This window comes from Alosa sapidissima, chromosome 2, assembly GCF_018492685.1.
Source record: "Alosa sapidissima isolate fAloSap1 chromosome 2, fAloSap1.pri, whole genome shotgun sequence".
In the NCBI taxonomy this organism is placed as follows: Eukaryota; Metazoa; Chordata; class Actinopteri; order Clupeiformes; family Clupeidae; genus Alosa; species Alosa sapidissima.
This window is the reverse complement of record NC_055958.1, coordinates 11,472,934-11,500,601: the sequence shown is the minus strand read 5'-3', so window position 1 is coordinate 11,500,601 and position 27,668 is coordinate 11,472,934. Positions and strand designations below refer to the sequence as shown.

Here is a 27,668-nt window from a genome sequence, read left to right as displayed (position 1 = left end):
GATTATTTTAGCTTTTTGTGTTTGAATGTACTGAATGCTGCTACTGATGTAACACTCAGATTTCCTCTGGGATCCATAAAGTATTTCTTATGGTTATAGTTACAGTATGGGATTTGGCAGATGCTTTTGTCCAAAGTGACATACAAATACAAAACAATATAATATTTAAATTTGACAGGGAACAGATTAAAATGTTGGTCAGACTATAATAAGGAAAATAGCAATAATAAACAACAATGTCAATTCAATCAATAGCCTAATGAAATAAACAATGAAAATGAGGGCAAAAAGCCATAATAAACAATAATGTCCATTCAATATAAAAACAATAACATGGTAAGACTACATTAAAGAGAATATCAATAATAAACAATAATGTCAAATTAATCAACAGCCTGATGGAAATAAAACAATATTATACACAATATAACGCATAAGAAGCGCTTAAAGAATTAAGTGCATGTTGAACAGATATGCCTTTAGACCCCTCTTAAACAACCCAAAACTATCACGGATCGGAACGGATCTGATCTTGTCTTATCTTATTTCATCTCATCTCATCTTCTTATCTTATCTTACTCAGACAGTCTGTCACTGAGTGGCAGGTACACAGTCAGGTGTGTGCTCCTACAACCTATACTCCTCTTCCTCTCTCTCTGTGTCTCTGCCCTCTCAGGTCCCACCTGACGTTTGTCCTCACAGATGCACCATGTCGCATAATTATCCCCAAACTGCTGAGCACTGATGAGGCATTCTCGGGAGACGGAAGAATGCTCAGTGAGCCCAGCGTTGTTCCTGATAACTGCTGATACCACCCAGATCTGCCATTGTCCTTTTACCAGATGTGCTTCATTGTTTCATGCGACCATATTTAAGTTGTATAACTATGTTTTTCCCCTCTACTCCAACACAACAAAGTAGATCTTCCCATCATCTCTGGGTCCCATTTGGCCCATATGATTTAAATATCTCACATTGTTGTATCCAGGCAGATGTGTGGATGAGAGGAGATATTCAGGTGTGTGCCTACAGCAAGCACAGGTCAGGACTTGGACACAAGCCATCACTACTCTGTAACTACTACTACTCTGTAATGTGGTGGAGCATGCAGCCATGGCCTACTGGTTAGCGATTCGGACTTAACCGGAGGGTTGTCGACCAGTAGGCACGGCTGAAGTGCCCTTGAGCAAGGCACCTAACCCCTCACTGCTCCCCGAGCGCCGCTGTTGTTGCAGGCAGCTCACTGCGACGGGATTACTGTGTGTTTCACTAATTCACGGATTGGGATAAATGCAGAGACCAAATTTCCCTCACAGGATCAAAAGAGTATATATACTTACATACATACTTAGAATAGCTTCCTGCAGACTGTTGTGTGAGCCAGAGCGATGACCAAGTTATGCTCTTACCTGTAATGTGATGCACAATTGACACAATTGCCAAAGCCCACAGGTCTAAGAGGATATCAGATTTTTACAAGTCTTACTTTTGCCAATTGATGAGATATTTAAACCATTAGCCTGGCTCGTTGGGGTTGTTTACTTTGCCCCAGAGATCTAGGGTCTAAGGTTAGATGGGGTAACTGCTCTGGCATTTGCTCTGGCCTTCTTGTTTTTGCTCTCTCAGCTCCTGTTTGACTCATGTTTGTCCTCATAGATGCAATGTAGTGGTGTTTTTCCAAAGCGCTGAGCTGTGATGAGACAAGCTTCTTTTGGTGCGCATTAGTGTCTCCCTTCAAAGGCTGATTCATAGTTTGCATGCATACTGTATTTTCATACACACACACACACACACACACATACACACGTGCGCCATCATCAAAGCTTGAGAACAAAGACATTCTCTCTATCTGGGTCTTTCACAAGACAAGAAGCCCCGCATAATGATGCCTGATATTAGTTTGTGGAGTTTTCTGTTCTCATCATCATCCACCATAACAAAGACGCTTTGCCACTTTTCCTCTCTCAACAATTCTCCAAGGCCCACATCATCAAAGCCTGAAGGTCTACTTTGACTTGGCACCCAAACATTAAAACCTACCTCACCCTGGAGCCTTTGTCATCATAGAAACAGTCTGTCGTAGCACGCCGCCCTACCGCTGTGAGTTGTGTGTCTCACACCGACAGTGGACGCAGCATCTGCACAAGCACTGCTCGTACTCCCAGAGACGGAGAAGAGGCGGAAGGGAGGAACAGAGGACACACACACATGGACGGGATCTCATGGAGGGACCACCGGATGAGACTTCCTGTGCTAAGGGCTGTGCTCCCCTCAGCTGTTGTAACTAAACTGAGAGAGAGAGAGAGATCAAATTGATTGGCTTTAACGATCACTTTACAAGGATGGTTGTAGCAATACCACACTTGTGGGGAATTCAGCCCAGGATAGTGGTGTTGAGTATGAATGGCTATGTAAGTGTACGTTGGTGTGTGTGTGTGTGTGTGTGTGTATGTATGTGTGTGTGTTTGTGTTATAATACTAGTACCAAAAATTACATTGTGATATGCAAATATGCTATATGATTTACATTCTAAAACAGACCCAAGTTTATACACGTTTTTTTTTTATTGGATGTCAGGTCCTCTAACACATCTTTGTCCCTCCTTATACAATGTACATGTGTAGTGCATGCATGGCTGACTTGCTCGACTATCTGCCCACTGAGCACTTGAAGAGCCTGTGCCTTTTCAACTTCCTCTGAGGATCATAAATGTGACGGCCAATCTCCAGTGACGTGATTACAGGGGACAGGCTCTGGGATCCATAGCTTAAGCCAGTTACATTCATCTTTCAATCTTGTAACTAGGTCAGGGCCACGTGCTCTTAAAGCAGGGCCGGCATCAGCTGTGTAGCACCGTTTTTCCAGTCAGTTGACCCCTGACACAGCCTGTACAGTGTGATATACAGGGATGGAAAAATTGAGAAATTAAAATAAAGTTAAATAAAAAGATGAATGGTCATTTTACTCAATGATGCGTGAATGTGTGTGTGTGTGTGTGTGAATGTGTGTGTGTGTGTGTGTGGTCTGATTAGATAGTGTTTCGTTGCTCGGTTGATCTCTGCAAATCTCTCTGGCACTGAACCTCTCTTTGGCTGAGATTATAATCCAGAGCAGAGGCCTCATCCCGGCTGACTGGCAGCATTTAAAGATTGCTGTGTACATCAATCTTCTCAGATTTTTACAGCATATTGCCAATAAACGTTTAACTCTCACTGTTAACGACCCCGTCTATAATAAAGCGGCAGGAGAGGGCGGTTTGATTTGAGCGTGTGGTGTGTTGCATTACCGGCGCTGTTAATCTGTAAATGGGCCGGGCCGGACTTTTGATTTGTAGTGAGTGGAAAAGGCTGCTGCTGCTGGCGACGCTGACAGATGTACGCGGCAGATGTTGCCTTTGGTGGCAGAAGAGGAAGTAAATCTCTCCGGCAGGCGAGATTCCAGCCAGGCATCACTGTGGCCGATTGTGTAAACGTTTCGAGAGAAGTTGCAGACAGTCTGCATAAAGGACACAAGGTTAAGGTGTGTGTGTTTGTTTGTCAATGTGTGAGTGTGCTTGTGTGTACATGCATACTCTTTTTCAGAGACAGAGAAGTAAGAAGTAAGTGTGTGTGTGTGAGAGAGTCATTGTTTGTATGTATTTATTACAATGAACTGTAACACTGTATATTGTAGTATGGGCATTTGGTGAGGCATTTGAGAGGTTGAATGTTCTGACCGCATGTCCGTATCTCCCACCAGCCCCCTACCCACTCTCCTGCACAATATGTGGAAGAGGAGAAGACTGAAGGAGGCAGCATGCTTCTTAACCAGGAAACCGCCTCTCCCTCCCTTACGCATCACAATGGCTCACCTTCCGGCAGACTGAACGCTTGTTATGTCATAGGCGTCACAGTCACTCCAAAGGAGTTTCACTGAGTGAAGGTGGAGATGGAAAGAGGGGACTGGGGAGTAGACGTGGGAGCTGATGATGTTTAATATTCAAACGATGTCTGTACCTTTTCAGACTCTGAATAATGCATTAAAGGAGAATTCCGGTGTGATATTGACCTAAAGTGTATCGAAACATGATACCGAGTGTGAACGTATGTCTCATAGCCCATCTCGGCTTGTCCCCTGCACTCCAAAATCTGGCGCTAGTTAGCCGATGCTACCAACATCTTTTTCAATAGTGGTGCTTCGGCATCGGGCTAGCCATGCAAATAAATCACTGTTTTACACCCATTTACGAGGCTCAATGTATCTCCACACTTCATTGGTAGACTTCCGAGGGCCCTGACATTTAAAACGAGACATTGAGAACTTTGAAAAAGCACTGGTAGTTTACTTACAAGACGATTTACAAAGACAGTATCTTCACAAAGTTTAGCGTTTGCAGCCATCTTGAATTTAGTCACGATAAGTCGAGCAACGAGTAAGAACGAACAGGTATGATAAGGGATCAGATTCCAAAAATAATTCAGTGGAAATGCATGGATTCCAGTTGCTGCTACTGGAAGAAACTGGAATCCATGCATTTCCACTGAATTATTTTTGGAATCTGATCCCTTATCATACCTGTTCATTCTTACTCATTGCTCGACTTATCGTGACTAAATTCAAGATGGCTGCAAACGTTAAACTTCGTGAAGATACTGTCTGTATAAATCGTCTTGTAAGTAAACTACCAGTGCTTTTTCAAAGTTCTCAATGTCTCGTTTTAAATGTCAGGGCCCTAGGAAGTCTACCAATGAAGTGTGGAGATACATTGAGCCTCGTAAATGGGTGTAAAACAGTGATTTATTTGCATGGCTAGCCCGATGCCGAAGCACCACTACTGAAAAAGTTGTTGGTAGCATCGGCTAACTAGCGCCAGATTTTGGAGTGCAGGGGACAAGTCGAGATGGGCTATGAGACATACGTTCACACTCGGTATCATGTTTCAATACACTTTAGGTCAATATCACACCGGAATTCTCCTTTAATGAGCCAGGAGTGCAGTGAGCTAAAGTGACAAGATAACCATTCATCTCTTCAACAGTTTACAGGACTTTCCCCTATCTGTCCACTTTGCTGTATCTGTCCAGCTCTCTCTCTGGTCTTAGTGGACAGCAGCTTGGTTTACTTGAACTTAATGGGTCTGTGTAACTCGGTCACACAGTAAACCCTCCATGACAAAGCATATTGGTTTAGTTGTGAATTCTTTAATAGGCTCTAGGGTGTGTGGCTCTGACTACTCTAGGTGATGTTGGGCAACGCCACTGTTGACGTTCAAACAAAATGGAGAGTTAGCTCACCCCTCCCGTGCAACTGAAACTCTCCTGAACACGCATCTCGTTGGCTGGAACCATACGGTTTTATACACTGCTCAAACAAATGGGCACAAAGGGAACACTGTTTCATAGGAGTATAGCATCAAGTCAATCACACTTGTGGGATATTGATCTGGCCAGTTATGTAACAGAGGTGGTTGTGAATCAGTTTCACCCGTTTTGGTGTCAACAAAATTAACTACAGGTGCATTAGAGGGGCAACTATGAGACGACCCCCAAAACAGGAATGGTTTTAGAGGTGGTGGCAACTGATAATTTTTCCATCTTTGTCCTTCTTATATTTCATCCTCTGTTTACAAACAGAACCCTGAAGCAGAATGAGATCTACATCACATGCCGTGTTCGTTCACTGTTTAGTAGCAGGCTGACATCTACTGGAGAAGTGCTGTACTGCACTCTCTCACTCAATACTTACTGTATATCCTGCATCACATCCAAATCTCTTTCCTGAAAGGTGCAGTCAGGGATTTCGCAGGAAGTAGCCTTTTGTTTGTGTTTATGTTAATGACGCCTTTGTACAAAAATAACCCCATACATTATATTTTAACCAAGGAATAAACAAAACACGCCAGAGAGGTATGTCACCCCTACCTTCAGCATTCCCAGAGATATTCCCTGCCGGGTTTCACACATTTTATTGCCTATACATTTGCATATAAAAATCTCCTATCTACTAGTACTCACTTGTATGTTTGTTCCCTTAAATTGGGGCCAAAATATAAAATGTGCAATTAATTACACTCAAAGCTACACATTTTATAGCCAAACACAAAGGTATATAGGCTAAAGTAGGCACATTTTATTGCCAACATTGCTATTCAAAACAAAGGACATTATTCTATTGAAAAGAATCCTTCAGATGCCATTTATTTTATGCATAATTAGGGTTGAACTGTTAGAGGCTAGTGGTACTACAAACAAGAGAGTTTAAGCAAAAAAAAGTGGAAATTATAACAGCAAATGAACACAACGCAAGTGGCAACAAAGGTATATGTGGGATAATGGACTCCATGGCGTTCGGTTAACAGAAAAATTATGCACTTACAAGTTGTCTGTCGGGGCCGCATTACCACCTTGAACGTGCATTATTTTTCTGTTAACCGAACGTTGTGTCATCCATTATCTCTTACATGTGGTTGAGCAGTTCGTTAACACCTGTGCCCTCTATATTTGAGGCATCATCTTCTCTGGCTTTTCAAACTTGTCTCCAGTTGAGGAATCCCTCGATGAGTTCCCATCAGTCCTCTAAATCTTAATCTCCACTGGTTCTCTGTGGCTTCCCGTTCTGTAGGGACTGAACCTTATGATCGACAAATTGTAAAACAAATTACTAATCTGATAACATGTACCTTAAAGGGGTCATAGAATGCAAAACCGAGTTTACTTTGTCATAGATGAATAGTGATAGTTCAGTGGGTGAAATGGACATACAGAGAACTTCAAAACCCCACCGACACCTCCTTCCTATGCAAATCTCACAATTCGAAACTCCCGCCATAAAACGGGCGAATCCAAACGAAGCTGCGAGTTTACGCAAACTCGCAGGTGGTACCTTATTTGGCTCTGGCCTGTACATTTGTCACGCCTCAAAATTTACATACAGACCAGCCCACTGGTGCTCTGAGCCCAGGAACGTGAATGGAGAGCGAAGATGAGACAAACACTAGTTTAGCTGCCTGCTCGTTTACTTCCACAGGAATCCTTGAAGCAGAGAGTTCTTCAAGGATATCGAAAATGAGCCACGGTCGTAAATGCAGTGTTCCAGGTTGAAACTTAGGCTACAAAGAAAGCTGAGACTTTCCATAGTCTTCCCAAGGATTCAAAAGTTCGAGGGGCATGGATAATGTTTTTCTACCAGAAGAAGATCCCTGCAAAGTTCGACACTCTGTTATTAATTTGCAAAACATTTCACCGAGGGCAGTTTTCAAAACCTTGTACAGTTAAGCAGGATTTGCTAAGCTGCTGTTACTGAAACGAGGGGCTGTTCGCGACCGTAAGGTCATCACAACCGCATGCTGTAAGTATTATGTTGTCGCTAAGCAGTTATTAGCCATGCTAACGTGTATCTAGCAAGTAGAATGTGTGATTTAGTTCATTGGCAAGGCTATTTAATTTTCCTGTGTGTCATTCGGATAAAACCTGTGTTGTCATGTTAACCTACATTTTACTATGCATGTTTGTCGAGATCTCTGACAGGTTATGTTCTCAGCAAGATACAGTAGCTAACTGAAGCTGAGTAACACGATAGTTTGGTTGCTAAGCTGTAATATAACCCATACCCATATAACACATACGTTTTTGACGTCAGAAGTGGAAACAACTTCACGTTATCAATTCAAATGATATCTAGTCGATATGTTGAAAACCGTGTTGTCTAGATACAAGATTAGATTTATTTGCACCTTCTTATTTTAGAACATTACAAGAACGGCAGCATGCCAAACAGATGCTCTAAGTGTGGCATCTTGCGGAGCTTAGAATATTAGCAAATGCTTTTGATGTGAGTGAACAGCTTGGTGTGTGCATGCAAAAGTGACTTTCACTTGTTACAACATTTCTGTTGTTTGGTTTAGGTTTTATCTAGCAGCCATGCACTTCAATGAGAATGCTGAGTCCCCACAACAGAAGACAACCAAGGAGAAACTATGTACAAACTTGCCAAATTTGTAAGTTTAATAAATATGTTTTTATTACAAACAACAAATCAAAATGTGCAACAGTATAGGCACTAAAAAGAACTTATCGATTCACACACAACAGGCTGTCTTAGACCTGATGCTACTGGTGTCAAAATCATCATCAGTACTGTAAACAAAGCACAATGTTCAGGGCCATACAATTTGTTTATTGTACAGTATACAGCCTACAATGCACTGTATTACAGTATCCTTTTTTTTGTCCTTTTTCTTGTCCTCTTCGAGATCATCAAAGACCCTCTTCCTTACTGGGATGCCGTCCAGCGGATTCCTGTGCCCCAGGACTTGTGTGCTCAGCTAGACAGACCTTCCATGGAGGATGCTGTTGCTGAACATGTATCATTTTGTGGTGTTGATCAAACTGTGTTTTTGCAATATGCTGAACCAATAATGAATGTGTATTGGTTAAAAATATTTTATTTATATACTGTAACTGCTAACACTTGTAACAGATTGTCCTCACCTTTCCATTCCTCTGATTCTCAAACGGCCATGGTCAGCTCTGTAAATATTCATTGCATTTTGCAAAGAATATAGAGGCACAACGGATTGAGGCCATGATGGTCATTCAGGTCAGCTCCTCAGGAACCTGGGTCATTCTTTTAATAACATGTAAAAACAAACATAATTTCCCTGCTGTTATTTCGTAATTTTGAATGAGCAGGTAGCACAAAGTAGCAAATGTCTCCAGTTTTAGTTACCAGAGTTGTAAGATCACATATTAGGCTACTACAGGGAAAGAAGGTAATAATCTCAATCAGATGTCAGCAGGATAGTTACAAGATTACATTACACTGACTGTACCTACTGTATTTTAAGTAGCCTACTATGTAAATTGCCCCTTGGGGATAAATAAGTGTTTTTGAATTGACACAAATTGGCCTAGTAATATTTTCGTTGACCTCGTTTCACTTCAGCCATAGGCTACAAACTGCACAGAGCTCCTGCCCAGCTAACTGGACGTCCCGTTGTAAGATCATACATTACTACATGGAAAGAACGTAAAAATCTCGATAATCAGATGAATTAATCAGCAGTATAGTAGTTACACGAGTACATTAGACCTACTGACACAAACGTAATATTTTCATTGACGCGAGCAGTAGGCTACTCGTTTCACTTCAGCAATAACGTTATAGCCTACGAACTGCACAGAGCTCCTGCCCAGCTAACTGGACGTCCTGTTGTAAGATCGCATATTACCACTACAATAATGTATGTAACTCCTAATCAGATGACCTATTCACCAGGAGAATATACTTACTGACTAAAACGAGTACTTTCCTTGCAAGCAGCACTCCTTTCACTACAGCATAGCCTGAACTGCCCACGACGGGCTACAAACTTTTCAGCTAGTTTCTAACTGGACATCTTGACAAAAATTGCACAAGGGTACAAGTTGTAAAACATTTGTTTGTGTGCAAATGAATAACTTCTGTTGCTTACAATGCTAAAAACGAACCTGATACAATGTTTAGCTTAGTCTACGACACTAACATACGAGTATTACAGCTAGCTAACTGGGCTACGTGTGGCAAACTCAAGTAAATGACAAAACTTACCACTCTGAAGTAGTCATTTCCAATCTATGGGCGACTGGTTGCTCCACTATTTCAGATTCTTCCTCTGATTCAGGCTGAAATATGCTGTTCAGCACCTATGTCTCCATAGTATTTCCACCTTGGCTGTTTCAGTGAGTGCTGTCGGCCATGTTTGCATCTTTGCTCCGGAGCTTCGCTCGTTGTAAACCAACCAATCAGCACGCAGGTCATCTAAATATTCATGAGCATACCATAAAAGGAAGAAAACCTCTCGTTTCATTCTAGGGCTTTTAACCAGGCTTGCATTAGGGCGCATAGAACAGCACATATGCCATTTTCAGCCCAACCAATGTTACACACCCTATTCAGAGACCTTAAGGACCAGCACAAAATACCCTATATCATCATTCTATCACCCCTTTAACTCAGTCAATGTTAGCGATTATTAGCGCGCTAGCTAATTGCTAGCTAGTTCTAACATGACTAACGGTTTTAGTTAACATTACATTATTAAACTCTATATTTATAATAAATTCCCGTTTTCAATTGGCATACAAAAGTATTGTAATTCCTACCTTGGATATGATGACGGCAGAGTTTGCAGACACATGCAGAAAAGTGATAGTTGAAGTCACTGGTGGATGGCTGCTGGAGTGAGTTGAAAAGTCAGTCAGGGGTGGCTGGGGGTGAACGTTAAAAATCGCCCCACAATGCTGTGCGGTTCAAGTGCAATTCAAATTTCACTACATGTTTATTTCACAGTAAACATCTGAGTAAAAGTCTGAGAATAAATCAATTTGTTGTGAAATAATACTGCTAAATATTGTGTATGTTAAATGGTTATTTCCAGAGCAAAGATATGGCTCTGGTTATTTCACACCTCATTAAATCCAGACGTTCTAAATGAGTGGAACGTGTCATGGGTAGCGTGACGTCAGCTTTTCCGGTGCTGCCAGCAAATCACTCCGCCCAGTAGCAGTGCTTTGCCTAAATGAAAACATAGTTCCAAGTATACAATGGACTAGTCAATCCATGTGTTTCCCTGAGAGAAGTATTTGTTTTTGTTGAAGCCAAGCACTGAATTTCAAATAAGGTAACAGTCTTTACTCTTACTGAGAGCAAACACTTTCTAGGCTCAATACCACAATCTTCAGAAGTCCTTATTTCAGAGGTTGCAATTCCATATACCACCAAGAGATGGCGATATATGTTGCGATTATCTTGACTGTCTGGTAGTTCCCCCCTAGTAACTTGACATTCCCATCTCTGGAACCCTGCAAAACTAGCCTAGAAATCTAGACGCACCCTAGCAGCGGCAAATTAATTTGCTCAGCCTGTACGTCTAGTACCAAACCATAGGGATTTCTATTGGCTGACGCCGTGGACGTCATCCAATCACAGCGCTCTATTTTGTTAGAGTCTTAAGGCGGGCTTAACAGGATAACGACAGTCCTGCGACGGTGAACAACAAGGAAGGTGGCTATGGCGAACGAAGAGCGGTTGTTTGAATCGGCGTTGGCGTCAACTTTGGAGGAGTTGAACTTGTGCTTTTCTTTGAAAGTTGAGCAACACAATGCACTTAAGTCATTCCTTTCGAAGAAGGATGTATTTGCCGTTTTGCCGACTGGATACGGATATGGTCGTAGCGCTGGCCTATTGCATGCCTAGGCAGTTTGAAAGACAATTCTCTGCCCGCCCCTTGGATTAAGCGAGGTGAATGGTTCGATTCCAGACTATACATTTCAATGATATAGGATGGCCCGCCAGGCTACTGCAAAACTGCTGACCATAAGATCCTGTTCCAAGTCCAAACCACACTGATTAGGGATGACCTAATCAGTTCTTTCAGATGCCCCACACACTTTCATCCCATGTACTCTCCCATTTCTGTAGTTGTACCCGTCCTGATAATTGTAAGAAGCATACACCTTGCCATGCCATGATTAAGCTTTAATTTAGGCTAATTCACTTATATCCTGACTGTCATTTTACATAAATAACTGGGTCAAACATGTGATCCTGGGAGAAAAGCATGCTATTTCATGCTCTTTGTAATTGCTTTTCACCCCGCCCCTCTCCATGAGAAAAATAATCACTGTAAGACATTCATAACATTCATAAAATATAATTTAATATTTGAACAATTGTAATCATGAACAATACTGTTTTGCCTGGTTTATGACCACATGATAAGAGCATACTATCATGTTAAGATTTTTTAAATGTTTAACATCCGCTGGCAGCGTTAAAGGTAAATATCAGTAGCCTTGGCCTAAAAACAAAGTGCATCCATGTGCTCGCTGGACCGTAAAGTCATATTCACAATCTTAAAGGCACATTTTAGGTCCTCATAGACATATATATTACTAAAATGCCCAGGATGGGCCCACAGTATAAACACAGTCTTGTTTAGTGGGCAGAGAACAGGAAAACAAGATAAATGTGAGGCCATACTATATCATCCAGTCCAGGTCACCCATCAAAAATACAATAAAACAATTAGTTACAGAATTGAAATAAGCAGCTATATTTACAAAGTAAAAATAATGAAAACATTAAAGTGGTCACAACAGTAAAGAATGTCTTTCCCTTTGTATAACAAAGGTCTTCTGGCAACAGATCCATCAGGGAACATCAAAAACACAGAAATACAATTATCCTGTTTAAAATATTATTTGCCAGTGCTCGTCAGCACCCCCTATTGGGAGTCAATCCAAATGTCAAAGCAATTGCTTAGTGGCGAGAGTGGCTAGAGTAGCAGCATTAAACTGTGCACTATGCAATCAATATAATGGATCTTCTGCCAATGCATAGAGACTGTGCGGGTTCAAACTTTTCAAATCTCCATAGCAACTAATATACACAGTTTGTTTTACTTCCACGCTGTGTGTGGAATGCGTTAGGATGTAGTTCATATGGCCTCGTGCGTAGTTTCTCTTGGCTCGTCCTCTGCTGCTCCCCTGTTCAAGAACTGCAAGTTCATGGGCGTCGCTGGGACCAGAAGAGTCCGTGTGATTGGCTTGACGATTTGTCCAGTAGGATCTGGGCGTACTTCATAATGTTTTATCAACTACAAAGACACAATGAACCAAGTGGTGGTTAATAGACAGACAATGAGTTGGATCCCAAGTAAACATCTGTGACATTAGTCTTGTAGTACCACAGCCTGGTCTAGATATAGCCCGGCACACCTGCACAAATTCTTACCACAATTTGAGTCTGGTAGTACGCCATTTTACGGTGGCGCATTGCATTCACATCACAAAAAACAATAATCAGGTTATCTCGTAATTATGAGATAGTATCTCATAATTATGACATATTATCTCATAATTACGAGAAAATTATCTCATAATTACGAGACTGTGTGACTGTTTAACTCATCAATGCCACTTGAACAAGTAGCCTAGCTGCACAAAATAAACAATAGGCGTGCGTGTGACAACGTGGATGGAGGTAGCCCTAAGCGTAGTAGTACCTCCACCTACTGGTTAGGACTGTAACGTGCAACATTGTATTGCCTTTGGGCAAAGAGTAGCCTATAGAAGCTTACTCTTTGCTTTGGGGTTGTTGGCGATTTGACAGGCTTATTTTTCATGCCACTTAAAGACATGTTAATCTCTCAAAGTACGAAAGTCATTCAAAGCAGGAAATCAGTAGGAAATATGTGCTTGCTTTTATTGAAAGGCTGTTTAGATCCTCAGCACGGATCCTATCCTTATCTCATAATTACGAGATGATTATCTCGTAATTATGAGATAATTATCTCGTAATTATGAGATAGTTATCTCATAATTACAAGATAATTATCTCGTAATTATGAGATACTATCTTGTAATTATGAGATAATTATCTCATAATTATGAGATAACCTGATTTTTTTTTTTTTTTGTGATGTGAATGCAATGCGCCACCGTACCATTTGGATTTCATTATTGGGCATGATTTTGGAAGCCAGCCTGGAGTAACCCCTCCCACAGAATTTGAGAATGTCAAATGCCTTAATCGACGTTTCCTGTTAATGTGCTGCCAATATTTTGTATTACAGTACAGACGCAATAGCGAAATCTAATCATCTCGATTCTCCAACGATGTTATTGAAAACAGAATCAACTCAAGCATGCTCACTGCTCAGGTGACGTGGATGACTGCTTCCCTATTGTTCACCTGACCATTATCACATCATCTTAACCTGGCATACACACTTGTCAATGGAGCAACTCCAGACTGTATTTCAGGGTAAATTCAGACTGGTTTCCAGGCTAGTAGTGCTATGTAATACCACACAGTATTAGTGTTTATCACATTTTGGTGCCTATTCAGTTTACATCACATTTAGGGATGCACGATATATCGGCGGCCGATATATTATTGGCCGATAAGTGAAAAAATTTAAATATTATTATCGGTCCGATAACAGAATTCTGGCCGATAATTTGCGCCGATATTTTTTAAAGTCCTAATTTAGGCCTACGTAAGGTCCTCTGGCTACACTGAGCTACTTGAGCTTGGTTGGCTATACTTTTTCCTCAATATAATGTCAGCGGTGTGAATGTATTTCACCACTAACAAAATCTGTGGATATGCGTTCATTTGGGAATCTGTGAATCTCAAAATCCTCTCATGAATGATCCGCTATTTAACCTTACCAGAGCGGAGCTCAGCCCTTTCTAGAGTCGTCTTGTGCTGATGTGTTTGCACTTTACCGCGCTGGTCGGGGAAACAAATAAACAAACTCGTTAGTGGGACGAGTACATAAGTAGGCCTAGTTCTAAGTTGTGTTTTAGTATTATATTTGCATTACTTTAGCTTGGGTTTTATATTATTACCCAGAAATATGCTAACCATTCCTGCTTCAGTTCCAGACAGGTCATCATAATAAGTTATTAAAACCTTCGGCCCTAACCCCTTTCATTTCTGCTGCAGCAGGTAGACGGACATAAGATACAGTCTGAGGAGTTGCAGCTTTATTCAGTTACCCGCAGTTGAAACTAAACCTAAGTTTCCCTCACAAACTCTGATTTGGTCGCTATACTGTAGCTTATTCCCAGCTGAGCTGTTTATGAGTGTTTAGTCCTAAATGAAAACGATTCATACTCTCTAGCCACTCACTCGCAATTCACTGACGTCAGGTTCACTTAAAGGAGCCACACATACTGTAGGGCTAGGCTACTGTTATGTTGACTGCTGTACTATTGAGGACTATTATGAGTTCTGTCCATCATTTGGTGGTAGGTAAAATTACTGCAATAATATTATGCTTATTAAATGCTTTCCCCAAATCACTTTTCACAATTTTTTTTCAAGAGTAATATTATTGGTTATCATATCGTATCGGCCACAACAAACCAATAAATATTGGTTATCGTTATCGGCCCTAAAATTCCATATCGGTGCATCTCTAATCACATTCTATGTTCTATGTGGATACAGCTTGGTGGTATTTACAGTTTTTCTCAGTGGCTTTGGTGCTTTTCTCACATCACTATTAACATTTGCACAGCAGTTAGTGCATTTCTCGAAACAATTAGTGCAAACTGCAAAACCTAGTGGATAACCTGCAAAAGCACGTCACTTGCTCAAAATGGATAGTCCATTCCTCAAAAGCAAGTATTTACTGTATGTCAATGAAACTGTCAGTGTCATCAAAATGAGAAGTCTTGACACCATCGTTTATGAACAAGATAGTCAAATGGCTTTGTCATGTTTTCATTATGACAGTTTATTCTCTCAGTGTTTTCCCATGCAAAAAAAGGTCAGAACTCAGTGACACTACCTGAACATGCTCAAGACAGCACTATACACTACTTGTACAGCCATTTGAAAACTACAGTAAAGTTACACATTGCTGTAGTTAGGGGAGTGAGTACAAGACACTACAGTTTTTCTCAGTCGCTTTGGTGCTTTTTTCAGATCAGAATGAAAATTCTCATAACTATTAGTTCAACCTCCACAACATTTAGTCATTTGTGCACATCATAGTAACAATTTCTCCTTCCTCTGAACAAATTGCAAATGCTTTTGGACATGTATCAGTTGCTTTCATACAATTCTCTGCTGTTTTTTAACATTATCATTTGCTTATGTCATGTCAGTCAAAATGAACTATACTTATGGATGCTGAATAGTCGTTCCCAATAAAATAAAATAGTCTTCATTGCATTGCTTGAGTCATTACATACAAAATTGTTGAACTAGTTATCAAATTCTGTCACAATGCTGTGGAATTGCAAAGAGCATACAGTAAAAATGTACGTATTCAGTGTCTTGTACTCACTTACTCCCCTAACTACAGCAATGTGTAACTTTACTGTAGTTTTCAAATGGCTGTACAAGTACTGTATAGTGCTGTCTTGAGCATGTTCAGGTAGTGTCACCGAGTTCTGACCTTTTTTTTTTGCATTGGAAAACACTGAGAGAACTGTCATAATGAAAACATGACAAAGCCATTTGACTATCTTGTTCATAAACGATGGTGTGAAGACTTCTCATTTTGATGACACTGACAGTTTCATTGACATACAGTAAATACTTGCTTTTGAGGAATGGACTATCCATTTTGAGCAAGTGACGTGCTTTTGCAGGTCATCCACTAGGTTTTGCAGTTTGCACTAATTGTTTTGAGAAATGCACTAACTGCTGTGCAAATGTTAATAGTGATGTGAGAAAAGCACCAAAGCGACTGAGAAAAACTGTAAATATGTACATTTCACTATATGCTCTTTGCAATTCTACAGCATTGTGACAGAATTTGATAACTAGTTCAACAATTTTGTATGTAATGACTCAAGCAATGAAATAAAGACTATTAGTTTTATTGAGAACGACTATTCAGCATCCATAAGTATAGTTAATTTTGACTGACATGACATAAGCAAATGCTAATGTTATAAAACAGCAAAGAATTGTATGAAAGCAACTGATACATGTCCAAAGGCATTTGCAATTTGTTCAGAGGAAGGAGAAATTGCTACTATGATGTGCACAAATGACTAAATGTTGTGGAGGTTGAACTAATAGTTATGAGAATTTTCATTCTGATCTGAGAAAAGCACCAAAGCAACTGAGAAAAACTGTAATGTCGAGAGTTGTAGTATCACTTTGCAAGGTACATCATACATCTCTCTCTCTCTCCCTCTTTCTTTCTCTCTCAGATAGATAGATAGATAGATATTCATTAGTATTCCTTTAGGGTCCTATCTGCTGGTTCACAGCATACGATTCTGAGGTAGTGTTTAATTCTGAGGTGTGTGTTTAAAATGACACGTTGCTATTTATTGCAGAGCCGGCTGAGTTATTCATTGACATCTCATTGCCAACAGGCACAGTTATCATCAGTGTATCTGCACAAATTAGCCCAGACCAAAGTTGAAGGTCTCCCTGTGTGCAATCATATGGCCTTATGGTAGCAGACTAAACCAACATGGTGATGGTGGACAGCTGTTACTCGAGGGCAATGACACCAGGTAGCCTCCCTGGCCTTTCTGATCCAAATAAACGTGCTGGCTGATGGTTGCAGTTATTGTATTTTCCTAATGCAAACTGACCCAAATGTTGACATAAATTCATCAGACTAATGATGCAGGTCTTCAAATATAGATCTTTTTATTGCAACCCTGCTGTCAATGATCAAAAATCTTACTGGCTTATTAATAACACATTTTGACATTATGCACCATGTAAGTCAATCAGACTATCCCGGAATGTTGAAAACTGATGCTAAACAAGTATCCAGTACGTTGAAAAATTAAGACAAGGGGTGATTATAACTATCATCATAAATATGTGACAAGATTGAGTAGAGATTATAGGCATCGATATGTGACAAGATTGAGTAGAGATTATAGGCATCGATATGTGACAAGTTGGGAGTGATAATAGCAAAGGCCTTCATTATGCAAAAACCTTTATAATGCATCTTTAACACTGAGCAGCATTCAAAATGTTGAGTTTGCATCTTTAAACTTTGACTTCTGCTTTAAATTTTAGACTTTTTCATTTGTCTTTTTTTAACCAAGGGAGGCGCTGAATTTTGACTGAGTTGACCGACTGAGCCTGAGACATTGGATGCATGGTTTCTCTCACCTGTGACAGGACCAGGTACATCTCCAGCTCCGCCACTCGCCGGCCCAGACAGGCCCGGATGCCGAACCCGAACGGCACGGAGCCGAAGGGGTGCTGGTTGAGCTGCTTGTCGGCGCCACGGAGCCAGCGCTCGGGCAGGAAGGCGTGCGGGTCCGGGAAGATCTTCTCGTCGTACGACACGGCGTAGTGGCACAGGTGGAACAGGGTCTGCCAGGTCACAGCAGATGGAACAGTTACGTTACGACTAACTTGCTTATCCCACTTTATTACAGGTAGCGTCTCTGTTACAGTGCTCATGGGATATTTAAAGGAACACGACAACTTTTTGGGAAATGAGCTAATACGCCGCCTACCCCAGAGTTACATAAGAGTACAGACTTCTCTGTGTGTGCAATAACCCAGTCTGGCACCATTAACCTAGCGTAGCATAACTCTTTGGAAGTGGAAGTGGTCTAACCCATTATGCTAAGCTAGGCTAACAGTACCAGACCGGGTTATTGCACGCACAGACAAGAGAACAATATGTATCTTATCCAGCTCTGGGCTAGACACCAAATAAGGTAATTTCCCAAAAAGTGAGTGTGTGCGTGTGCGTGTGTGTGTTTGTGTGTGTGTGTGTGTGTGTGTCCGTGTGAAGGATATGGCCACAGCTGTGATTCAGCTGTACAGGAGACAAGAGGCCCGAAGCCTCTAACCACGACTGACCTGTTTGGGGAAGCGATGTCCGCCCACCACAATCTCATTTTCCACAGTGATGCGGGCATTCCCGGGCACCACAGGGTATAACCTGACAAAGAAATGCCCAGTTAGTCATGAAATTGAAATTAATCTTTTCCTTCAGCACAGAACGCTGCAAATTCACACTTCACTTACACACACTCTCAACACTAGCTGACAAACGCACACCCACTCACTTTTGTTTGTAATCCTCAGCTTGGATAGGTTACGTTTGGTGCTATATAATTGGTTAATAGCATCGAAGGACTCTGTCCATATTTTAAGCAATTACCAGGCTAATTCACTAAGAAGCACTTTTTTCTTGCATAAGCCTATTACTAAGTAATTACTCAGGTTAGTAATTGATTAAGTAAGTAAGTATAAGTATATATACTCTTTTGATCCTGTGAGGGAAATTTGGTCTCTGCATTTATCCCAATCCGTGAATTAGTGAAACACACTCAGCACACAGTGAACACACAGTGAGGTGAAGCACACACTAATCCCGGCGCAGTGAGCTGCCTTCAACAACAGCAGCGGCGCTCGGGGAGCTGTGAGGGGTTAGGTGCCTTGCTCAAGGGCACTTCAGCCGTGCCTACTGGTCAGGGTTTGAACCGGCAACCCTCCGGTTACAAGTCCGAAGCGCTAACCAGTAGGCCACGGCTGCCCCTTAGTTATTAGTTTATTGTTCACTGATCAGTTGTGATCACTAATGTGATGTCACCCACCGAAGCGTCTCTCGGATGATGGCCTTCAGTAGTGGCATCCTGGCGATGTCATCGCTGGTGGGCACCTTGTCTCCCGGGCAGACGCTCTCCACTTCCTGGTACAGCCGCTCCTGGATCTCCGGCTCACTCGCCATGTGGTACAGCGCCCAGGAGATGGTGTTGGACGTCTGCAGAGGGTCAAAGGTCAGGGTTTAAAGGTCAATACAAGAGACTAGATGAGTGAGAGGATGAGTCATTGGAGCAATTAATTATAGGATATTAGGAAAAAATATTTTGGATAAATATTACATATTTGAATTCTGTGCTTTCCATTTACATTTAAGAAGACATTTAAGTGTGAGTGTGTGTATGTGTGTGTTATCTAACTGGTTTGGGCATGTGTTTGAGTGTACACACATATGATCCTTTGGTGTGCATGTGCATGTGTTGGTGTGTGTGTGTTATCTTGTTTGGGTATTTGTGCAGACACACATTCTTTTGATGCGCATTCTGCATGTGCATGTGTTGTGTATATATGCTCAGGTATTCGGACATGCACACACACGCAGGCTGTTATCAATCATCCCCACACACACCTCCCCTCCCTCTGCTGACACTCCCTACTCCTCCCTCTCCTCTCCTCTCTCACTGTCTCCACTTTCCACTCCTCTCCCCTCTTCCCCAGCAAAGCCGGATCGCTAATGTGTCTCCTGGCGACCTAGTAACATTAACGAGAAACATTCTGCCTCGGCCTTGTCCCCCATGTGTCTCTCACCATCAGACTACAATAAGAGCCACCTCTCCCCTTCTTCCCTTTTCCACTTCTCCTTCCCATCCTAGACTGTCACCCTTTCCCCCTCTTCATGTCACCGGCATTGGAACTGACTCATTCACTCACTCTACACCTCAAGCTGGTGTGTGGTGAGCGTTCTGGTCCCTATATATATACAGTCAAATGTGCTGGTGCGTAACGGCCGCCATGGGTGCTGCACATTGGTGGTGGATAGTGAGGTTCTCCGCACACTGTAAAGCACGTGGGGAGCCTAGATAAAAAGCTATAGAAATGCAAATAGTTGTTGATGTTGTTGTTGTTGTTGTTGTTGTTGTCTCCTTGTCCCCCTTGTTTGTCTCACCGTGTCCACTCCGGCGAGCAGCAGTTCGGTGATGCTCCCCAGCACCTCGTGGACGGACATCTGCTCGCTGACCAGCAGGTGTGTCAGGTACTCCCCGGCCACGGGCTCCCCCTTCTTCACACGCTCCTGGATCTCCTCCATCTTCTTCTGGACCAGGTCTTCCGCTGGAGGATAGGGACAGGACAGAGAGAGAGAGGGATAGAGAGAGGGGGAGGGACAGAGTGAAGAGAGAAAAAGAAGGAGAGAGAGAGGAAGTGATATATGGAAGCAAAACAGGATAGGAGAGTGAGAAAAGGGGGGGGTGGAAAGAGAAAGAGTGAGATGGGGAGAAAGAGAGAGAGAGAGAGAAAGAAAGAAAAAGGGTGAGAAGGTGAGAGAATTTAAACTTGTATTTCTGAGTTTACTGTGATGAAGCTTTGAAATAGCTGGTTCCCTGTGCATGCCTCAACACCCTCTAGCAGCCCTAATGAATAGGTGAGTAGGTGACAGCACTGAACATACTAGACCTCAGGCTAAAGGGACATGAGTAATTTGGCAGTCCTTACTATAGTGATTCACCTAGTGACAGTTGAATTGGCAATAGTGATTTACCTATCACATTACGAAAGCGGTTAGCTCATCAATGACTTAAAGCTGCATCTGGCAAGTCTGACAGATTGAGGGGACTTAGCCAAAATGTTGAATGTTTACAACTCTCATGCCCCTCCCCCACTACCAGCGAGCACCCGCTCATCGAGTTTGTGCTCGTCAGTGCGCACCAGACTGCACCAGACTGTGATTGACAGTCAGATCTCACACAGCCCTGCTCTGATTGGACCAGAAGAACCGGGAGCTGTGGATTTTTGCAAAACAAATAACAGGCTCTAGGTGGAGGTAGAAGTCCGGGTTTTTTTCTAAAACCGGCTGATTTATGTTGTTCTGTCGGTTTCAGTGAACATGATCAAAAAAATCTTGCCAACTGCAGCTTTAATTGATTGATATCATACATTAGTGGCTGATCTGTTATCTGTGATGGAGATCTCTCTCACCAACAGTGAATAGGTGGTCCCAGACGGCCACAAAGTGCTTCCAGAAGGGCAGGTAAGGCCAGAGAGATTTGGGGAAGAGCACGATGATGGGGGAGAGGCGGAACATCTCCCCCACGGAGAAGATGAACCTCTCAGTCTCCTCAGGAACCTTTTCATTCAGGCAGCCCAGACGCGTCTCAAACAGCACGGAGGAAATGCCTACGGCAGGAGAGAGAGACCACAATTCATTACGTAAGCATTTGGTTGAAATCCACAACCACATGTCACAGTGTCACAGATGATATGCGGAGTTGTTGCCAACTGTCAAATAGAAAGAACAGTGTGTGCCCGTGTATACACACACACACACACACACACACACACACACACACACACACACACACACACACACACACACACAGGCACTAACATACTCCAATCCACACACACACACAAACACACACACACACACACACACACACACACAGAGGCACTAACATACTCCAATCCACACACACTCACGCATGCGCACACACACACACACACACACACACACACACACACACACACACTCAGTGAGCAGTGAGAGACTCACACAAACCCAGCTCAAACACAGTCCCTTAAATATCTGCATTTTGATATATAGGGATTTTAACATTTCTTTTGAACAACACCTAACCAACAAAAAACCTAGCTTGGTTGATAAAACATTAAATAGAAAAAAAATGAAGCAATCACCCTCATCTAAATGTCAGCCATGTACATTACATGTTTTTTTTGTGAGTTTTACCAGCTCACCAAATACATCTGTGAGTGTTTTCTCTGCAGCCCTGCCATTTGCTTTGTAAAAAATAATACAAAACATGCAGAAGTCACAGAGCTTACTCTGCCTATCTATGTTTGCATATCATGACTGAGTCACATCCAGGAGACTGCAGTGCCATATCATTGTGTGCGGCCTTTAACCTGCCTCCCATAGGGTTCCCCAGGCACTAGGATTCAACCTTGAAAGGTGAACTTGGAAGTGTGATCAACTCTTCCAGGACCTGTCTGTATCAGCCTTCAAGGTGAACTTGGAAGTGTGATCAACTCTTCCAGGACCTGTCTGTATCAGCCTTCAAGGTGAACTTGGAAGTGTGATCAACTCTTCCAGGACCTGTCTGTATCAGCCTTCAAGGTGAACTTGGAAGTGTGATCAACTCTTCCAGGACCTGTCTGTATCAGCCTTCAAGGTGAACTTGGAAGTGTGATCAACTCTTCAAGGACCTGTCTCTATCAGCCTTCAAGGTGAACTTGGAAGTGTGATCAACTCTTCCAGGACCTGTCTGTATCAGCCTTCAAGGTGAACTTGGAAGTGTGATCAACTCTTCAAGGACCTGTCTGTATCAGCCTTCAAGGTGAACTTGGAAGTGTGATCAACTCTTCAAGGACCTGTCTGTATCAGCCTTCAAGGGCACAACAAAATTATGTATGTGCAGAGCTGACTAACACACTGCTGCACCCAACCAAGTTCACAAGAAACACAATTATGTCGTAACCTCTGACAAAACCTGTGGCCATGAGATTATTGACAGAGGAACTATTTGGCATGTAGACATAAGATGAGATAAGACATATCCTAGACTGTAGTTGTACATTGATATGAATGAAGTTAGAGTGAGGGGAGACAGCGGTACACTGTGCACTGACACGATGGCTAGACCGAAGGGTTAAGGTACACTGAAGTCATCATGTAGAACAAAATTACGCCAAGGACTAAACTCTAAGGCATATGGATAAGTAAGGCCTGGATAGGTTTCAGTCCATTTGTTTGAAACTAGTGTAGTATGCAGCGCAGGCATGAATTTGTGGGGCAGACTTAGACTTTTTACAGTCACAAACCTGCACTGAAGTGCATTGAATGTCATCAACACACTGGTTGATAGTGGTTCACCGGTTACTGGTCAGCTCAATTATAAAGCCTGCCTGTCTAGTATTGAAACACCCATTGCCTTACCTTCAAAAGCAAACTTATACAGCTCCCCTGCCAAATCATTGACCATGACTCCGTCCCCTGTAGTCTTCCGGAGCCAGTCCACCTTCTGGACGAAGTCCCTGACCACCTCATTGATGGCATTGGTGTACGATGACACATGCTTGGGTTTTAGCATCCTGGGGTTCAGAATGCTTCTGATTCTCTGCCATTTCACCCCCATTCTAGAACACAGGAGCACAATGGAGTTATTGTCTGGTGCTCTGTTGTCTAAGAGACAAGGGTTACTCAAGGATAGCGGGCTTCTCATGTTAGAGGACGATGCCATGTATTATGAACCCTTAAACTGTAACTGAACAGATGTTTTCTGGAAAAACCTGAACAATGTTGGTTTGTTAGCTTGTTTTGAATTGCTTCGATGTCAGCTGCAAATACGGCATGTTTAGGTTTAAAGACACGGCTTTAGCATGGATACAAAGTCCTGCAAGCTGTGGCTGTAAAACAAACATACTAACTCGGCTGGATCTCTCAGTTCAACCAGTTCAATAAACACGTGGGTCAGTTTCAAATTACAATTTCACAATAAAACACATTTAACCGGACATCAAGACTAGGTGCAAAGACTTGCAAATGCAAATACCTGATAATGACATCTTTATGACTCACCATGTAAAAAAACTGCTACACACCTATTCTCTGCACATACCAACACCAGAGTGCAACGACAGGTTACGAAACATACTCCCACAGTGAGCTGTGGTTTTGGTGTCACAGGAAGTGACAAAAAAGTATGTCACGGAGAAATGTGAGTATTTTATGAATAATCAATAAGTCCGTCAACCACATCAAAAGCCAAATTTGAGTGTATTGTTATGACCTACATAGATCCTCTCTGTATTTATCAATGAATCCCATTGATTTGGCCCTTTCCCTTACTAATGGAATCAGATGTGCTTCTACAGAACACAGAGAGAAATGGAACAAGGGCTTTGGAATGGCAGTGTTCCAGAGTGTCCGAGTGGAGTTTTGTGACTTGTGAGGTGTTGTGTGTCTGGCTTGCTTGGTGGTCACTCACTCTGTGAGGGGGCCATAGGCATGGTTCCGTAACTCCCTGTAGCCTCGCCAGTGGGGCATATCCGTGCGGATGGGGTGCCGTCCCTCCTGCCTCAGCACCTGCTCAATCAGATCTGCACTGGCCACATTCACAATCACCAGTGGCCCGTACTTAGACCTCCACAGCGGACCGTAGATCTTGCTGTGTTCAATCTGATGGTGATAGAGCATGAGCGCATGACACAGTTATTTGACAGTAGAGATACTGGTAATGGGAACAATAGCCTAACAGCTTTCATAATAAACCTAAACTATCATTTTAAGACCAGTGCATTTGTATACAACACAAGTTCAGACATGCAACAATGCATGGCATACAATGAGGTTTATTTCACTATTCGCTAAGGACCAGGAACTACTAATCTGATTCTAACAGCCCCCATTCCACAATGGACATCTGATCTAAGACAGTCTTGCAGTGTTTGTAGAGTAGCAGTTCATACAGCAGGTTCATCACATGCAAAGTCATTTTTTTCTGAGAGTAGGCTAGCCTACAAATTCTTAGAGCAATAGTCTATTATCTTAAATCTATAGGTTATTAAAAACGACCAGGAAGCTGGACATTGTCTGCGCTGTTCCTGTTCTGTACTGATTTGTTGATAAGAAAAAGTATTTATAACTCACTCTCCAATTATAACTATAATTTAGGCTACTTCCCTTCTTGCAGTACCGCACGGACACAAAAGTGACCTTTATTTCTTACCGTCCAGGGATGCGCCCATAGTTTAGCCTACCATGACAACAGTAGAATTTCTCCCGCGTTAGCCTACTGTTTTGTTGATAAATTAGGCTATGTATAATAATGTATAAGCTAAAGGTGATTATATCGTAGGCTTCCACTAGGCTAAGGGTAAATTATAATGATATGCCTAAAACACATGCAACACACCAGTGATAGGACATTTAATAAGCGACATAAGATACGAAAAGGGACAACAAGTTTGTAAGTGACGAATAACAAATGTAGGCTAGGTTAATGCTCAAATCGTTAATCGCCATTTGCCATTGTAAACATACTTGCATTTGGTGCGTTGTCTGAAAGTAACCTTTCCCAAAGAGCCAGTATAAAGAAGTCATGAAACTGGGGCCGTCTAAATCCTCCATCGTTTTCAGTTTATTTCCATCCTCGATTGTTTTTACTTTACTCCCATTTATGACACCGGCCGACGAAGACGCACCCTGTCGCCTGTCACCGGCGTTCAGGGCTGGCAGGATGCATTTCGTCCCAACAACGCTGTCCTGTTTGCAGACGAGAAGTCCTGTCCTTACCAACGACCTGCTAAACATCTTTCCTATACACAGTACTGCACCGATCTAAGCAGGCTACAGTAGGCTACCCGACTTGGAGAACACGCACTCTGTACAATGGTTCCTTGTTTACGCGAGAAGAGGTAGGCTCCTATCTGACTGCTACAGCCCTTTCAGTCTATTGAACTCGAATAACCTGCGGCGTTGTTATAGAACTTAACCCCTCAATTACACTGCAGGCTTCATAAACTCAACAATCCGTTTTATTTGGCCAAGACTTGGATTTACTGCAGATTTCTAACAGAATCACTCCACTAATTTATGTATGTAAATTGCAGCCTTTAATCCAGCGTGCATGTTTTGAAACCAATTAAATGATTAAATGAAGAGTAGGCTTACTGTAACCTGAGACTAGGCTACACGATGGCAGTGTGTGCAAGTCTTGGTTTCAAATAGTGTTAGTATTAGTAATAATAATAAGCATAATATATTGTTATGCTTGTTGGCTGGTCCTGACAGGGAAGGTATGGCTATTTTTGTAACATTGCCCTGCATTAATTATGATTCGCAGATGCATTGTTATACCCATGTAACCTGCGTTGTGTTGAACCTGCGCGATTCAGCCCTGCACACGCCCGGACTCGAACCCGCGAACAGCAGCACCTCGGATCGGGAGGCGAGCGCGCTTACAATTGAGCCAATAGCCCAGGCTACTGGCTCGCATGCCAGCAGCACTCTTGAGGCGTCGGGGAGTGAGGTTTACCAACGTTCCACAAGCACAGCTAAGCTAGCTGGCATCTGTTACATAAACAAACTATAATATGTTACATTTATGAAATCAATGAACGACTGCAGGAAAAAATGAAATAACATTTCTGCATGCAACAAAACATTTTTAACTATGAAAAAAAGACGTTGGGGTTGAAGGTTAAGTAAAATACTCAATGTATTAAATTATCCACTGGCAGAAAACCAAAAATACCGTCCTCTCTGTGTGCCGTCATCCTTTTACTGGCGCTGTGCAGTTAGCTGTCAACCTGAATAATAAAATGTCTTACACTGAACAATGAAAAAAAATATATATATGCAAAATAATGGCAATTAAAATATTTATCATACTTGGTCAATGTGATTTCTGCTCCTGAACCTCAGTGCACAGCGTCTGCACATCGGGGCTGTATGCCGTCACCTTCGCTTCACACAGGATTGTAAACTGTCATCTGTGAGGCGTGTGCGATGTTTGTTTTTAATATATTTCATGTTGGAGAACACCTGCTCATATACATAATGTGGATCCAAAGATCGACAGGACTCCAAGTGCATACTTTTTCATGTTCACATACATGTCGGGGATAGCATTCCAAGTTTCAAACACAAGTTTGTGTGGTTTGGGGAGGCCCAGGCTACTGGCTCGCATGCCAGCAGCACTCTTGAGGCGTCGGCGAGTGAGGATTACCAACGTTCCACAAGCACAGCTAAGCTAGCTGGCATCCGTTACACCCATAGACATAATATACATAGACGCCGCATTGGCTGCTGGAAACAAGAAATGCGGCCGCCATCTTGGACCGGTCATACTCCTCATTGCGTTGCAGCAGAAAACACAAGATGACAGCACTGTGCAGCATGTTCCTGCTCAAATCGGCGGACCATACTCGGGGGATTTACTTTTCACAAGTAAGATTTAACATTACCGTACTATTGGTTGTATTTTGTATTTTCGAACAATGTGGCCTGTATCATAGCTACATGTATGACCTTTGCAGCAAAAAAAACCGCGTGAAAATCTGTTCGGTATTCAGTGAGATATGATTAATTAAGTGTGCTGACAGCTCATTGCACCGGCCAAACAGATTACACTGAGTGGAGTGGATGACCGGTCCAAGATGGCGGCTCCAAATCTCGTCAGCGCTAGTAGGGAGCAGTGGTCGATGCGGCGTCTATGTATATTATGTCTATGGTTACACCCATACCCTTGAATTTCCCCTGGGGATCAATAAAGTATCTATCTATCTATCTATACACCATGGTGTCCACTGCAGTGCTCTCAACTCCTTGCCACTTAACGTCACGTAAATAAATGTAAGAAAAGGTCTTTCTGAAGAAAAAAGAAAATGCTAACCAGAAGCATAGGCAGTT

At 42.3% G+C, this 27,668-nt stretch overlaps 1 protein-coding gene and 2 long non-coding RNA genes across 4 annotated transcripts; 2 read left to right on the top strand and 1 right to left on the bottom strand.

The window, feature by feature from the left end:
- Positions 1–6,026: 6,026 nt before the first annotated feature.
- On the top strand, positions 6,027–17,721 carry LOC121690013. The gene is made up of 4 exons (XR_006024967.1): positions 6,027–7,327; positions 7,884–7,976; positions 8,232–8,355; positions 17,642–17,721. It is a non-coding gene; the product is annotated as an uncharacterized LOC121690013 (long non-coding RNA).
- Positions 11,657–25,757, bottom strand: si:dkey-91i10.3 (cytochrome P450). The gene is made up of 9 exons (XM_042070135.1): positions 25,299–25,757; positions 24,244–24,434; positions 23,193–23,392; positions 21,218–21,415; positions 20,190–20,353; positions 19,078–19,244; positions 18,338–18,419; positions 17,633–17,839; positions 11,657–12,617 (listed from the first exon to the last, which is right to left on the bottom strand). The coding sequence occupies exons 1-9, from the start codon at positions 25,566–25,568 to the stop codon at positions 12,459–12,461; spliced, it is 1,638 nt and encodes a 545-aa protein (XP_041926069.1). The 5' UTR covers positions 25,569–25,757; the 3' UTR covers positions 11,657–12,458.
- On the top strand, positions 19,128–23,198 carry LOC121690017. 2 transcript variants are annotated; one of them, XR_006024969.1, is made up of 4 exons: positions 19,128–19,260; positions 20,211–20,276; positions 21,224–21,448; positions 22,176–23,198. It is a non-coding gene; the product is annotated as an uncharacterized LOC121690017 (long non-coding RNA). The 2 variants fall into 2 exon arrangements; XR_006024970.1 differs by having other exon boundaries at positions 19,187–19,274.
- Positions 25,758–27,668: the final 1,911 nt, after the last annotated feature.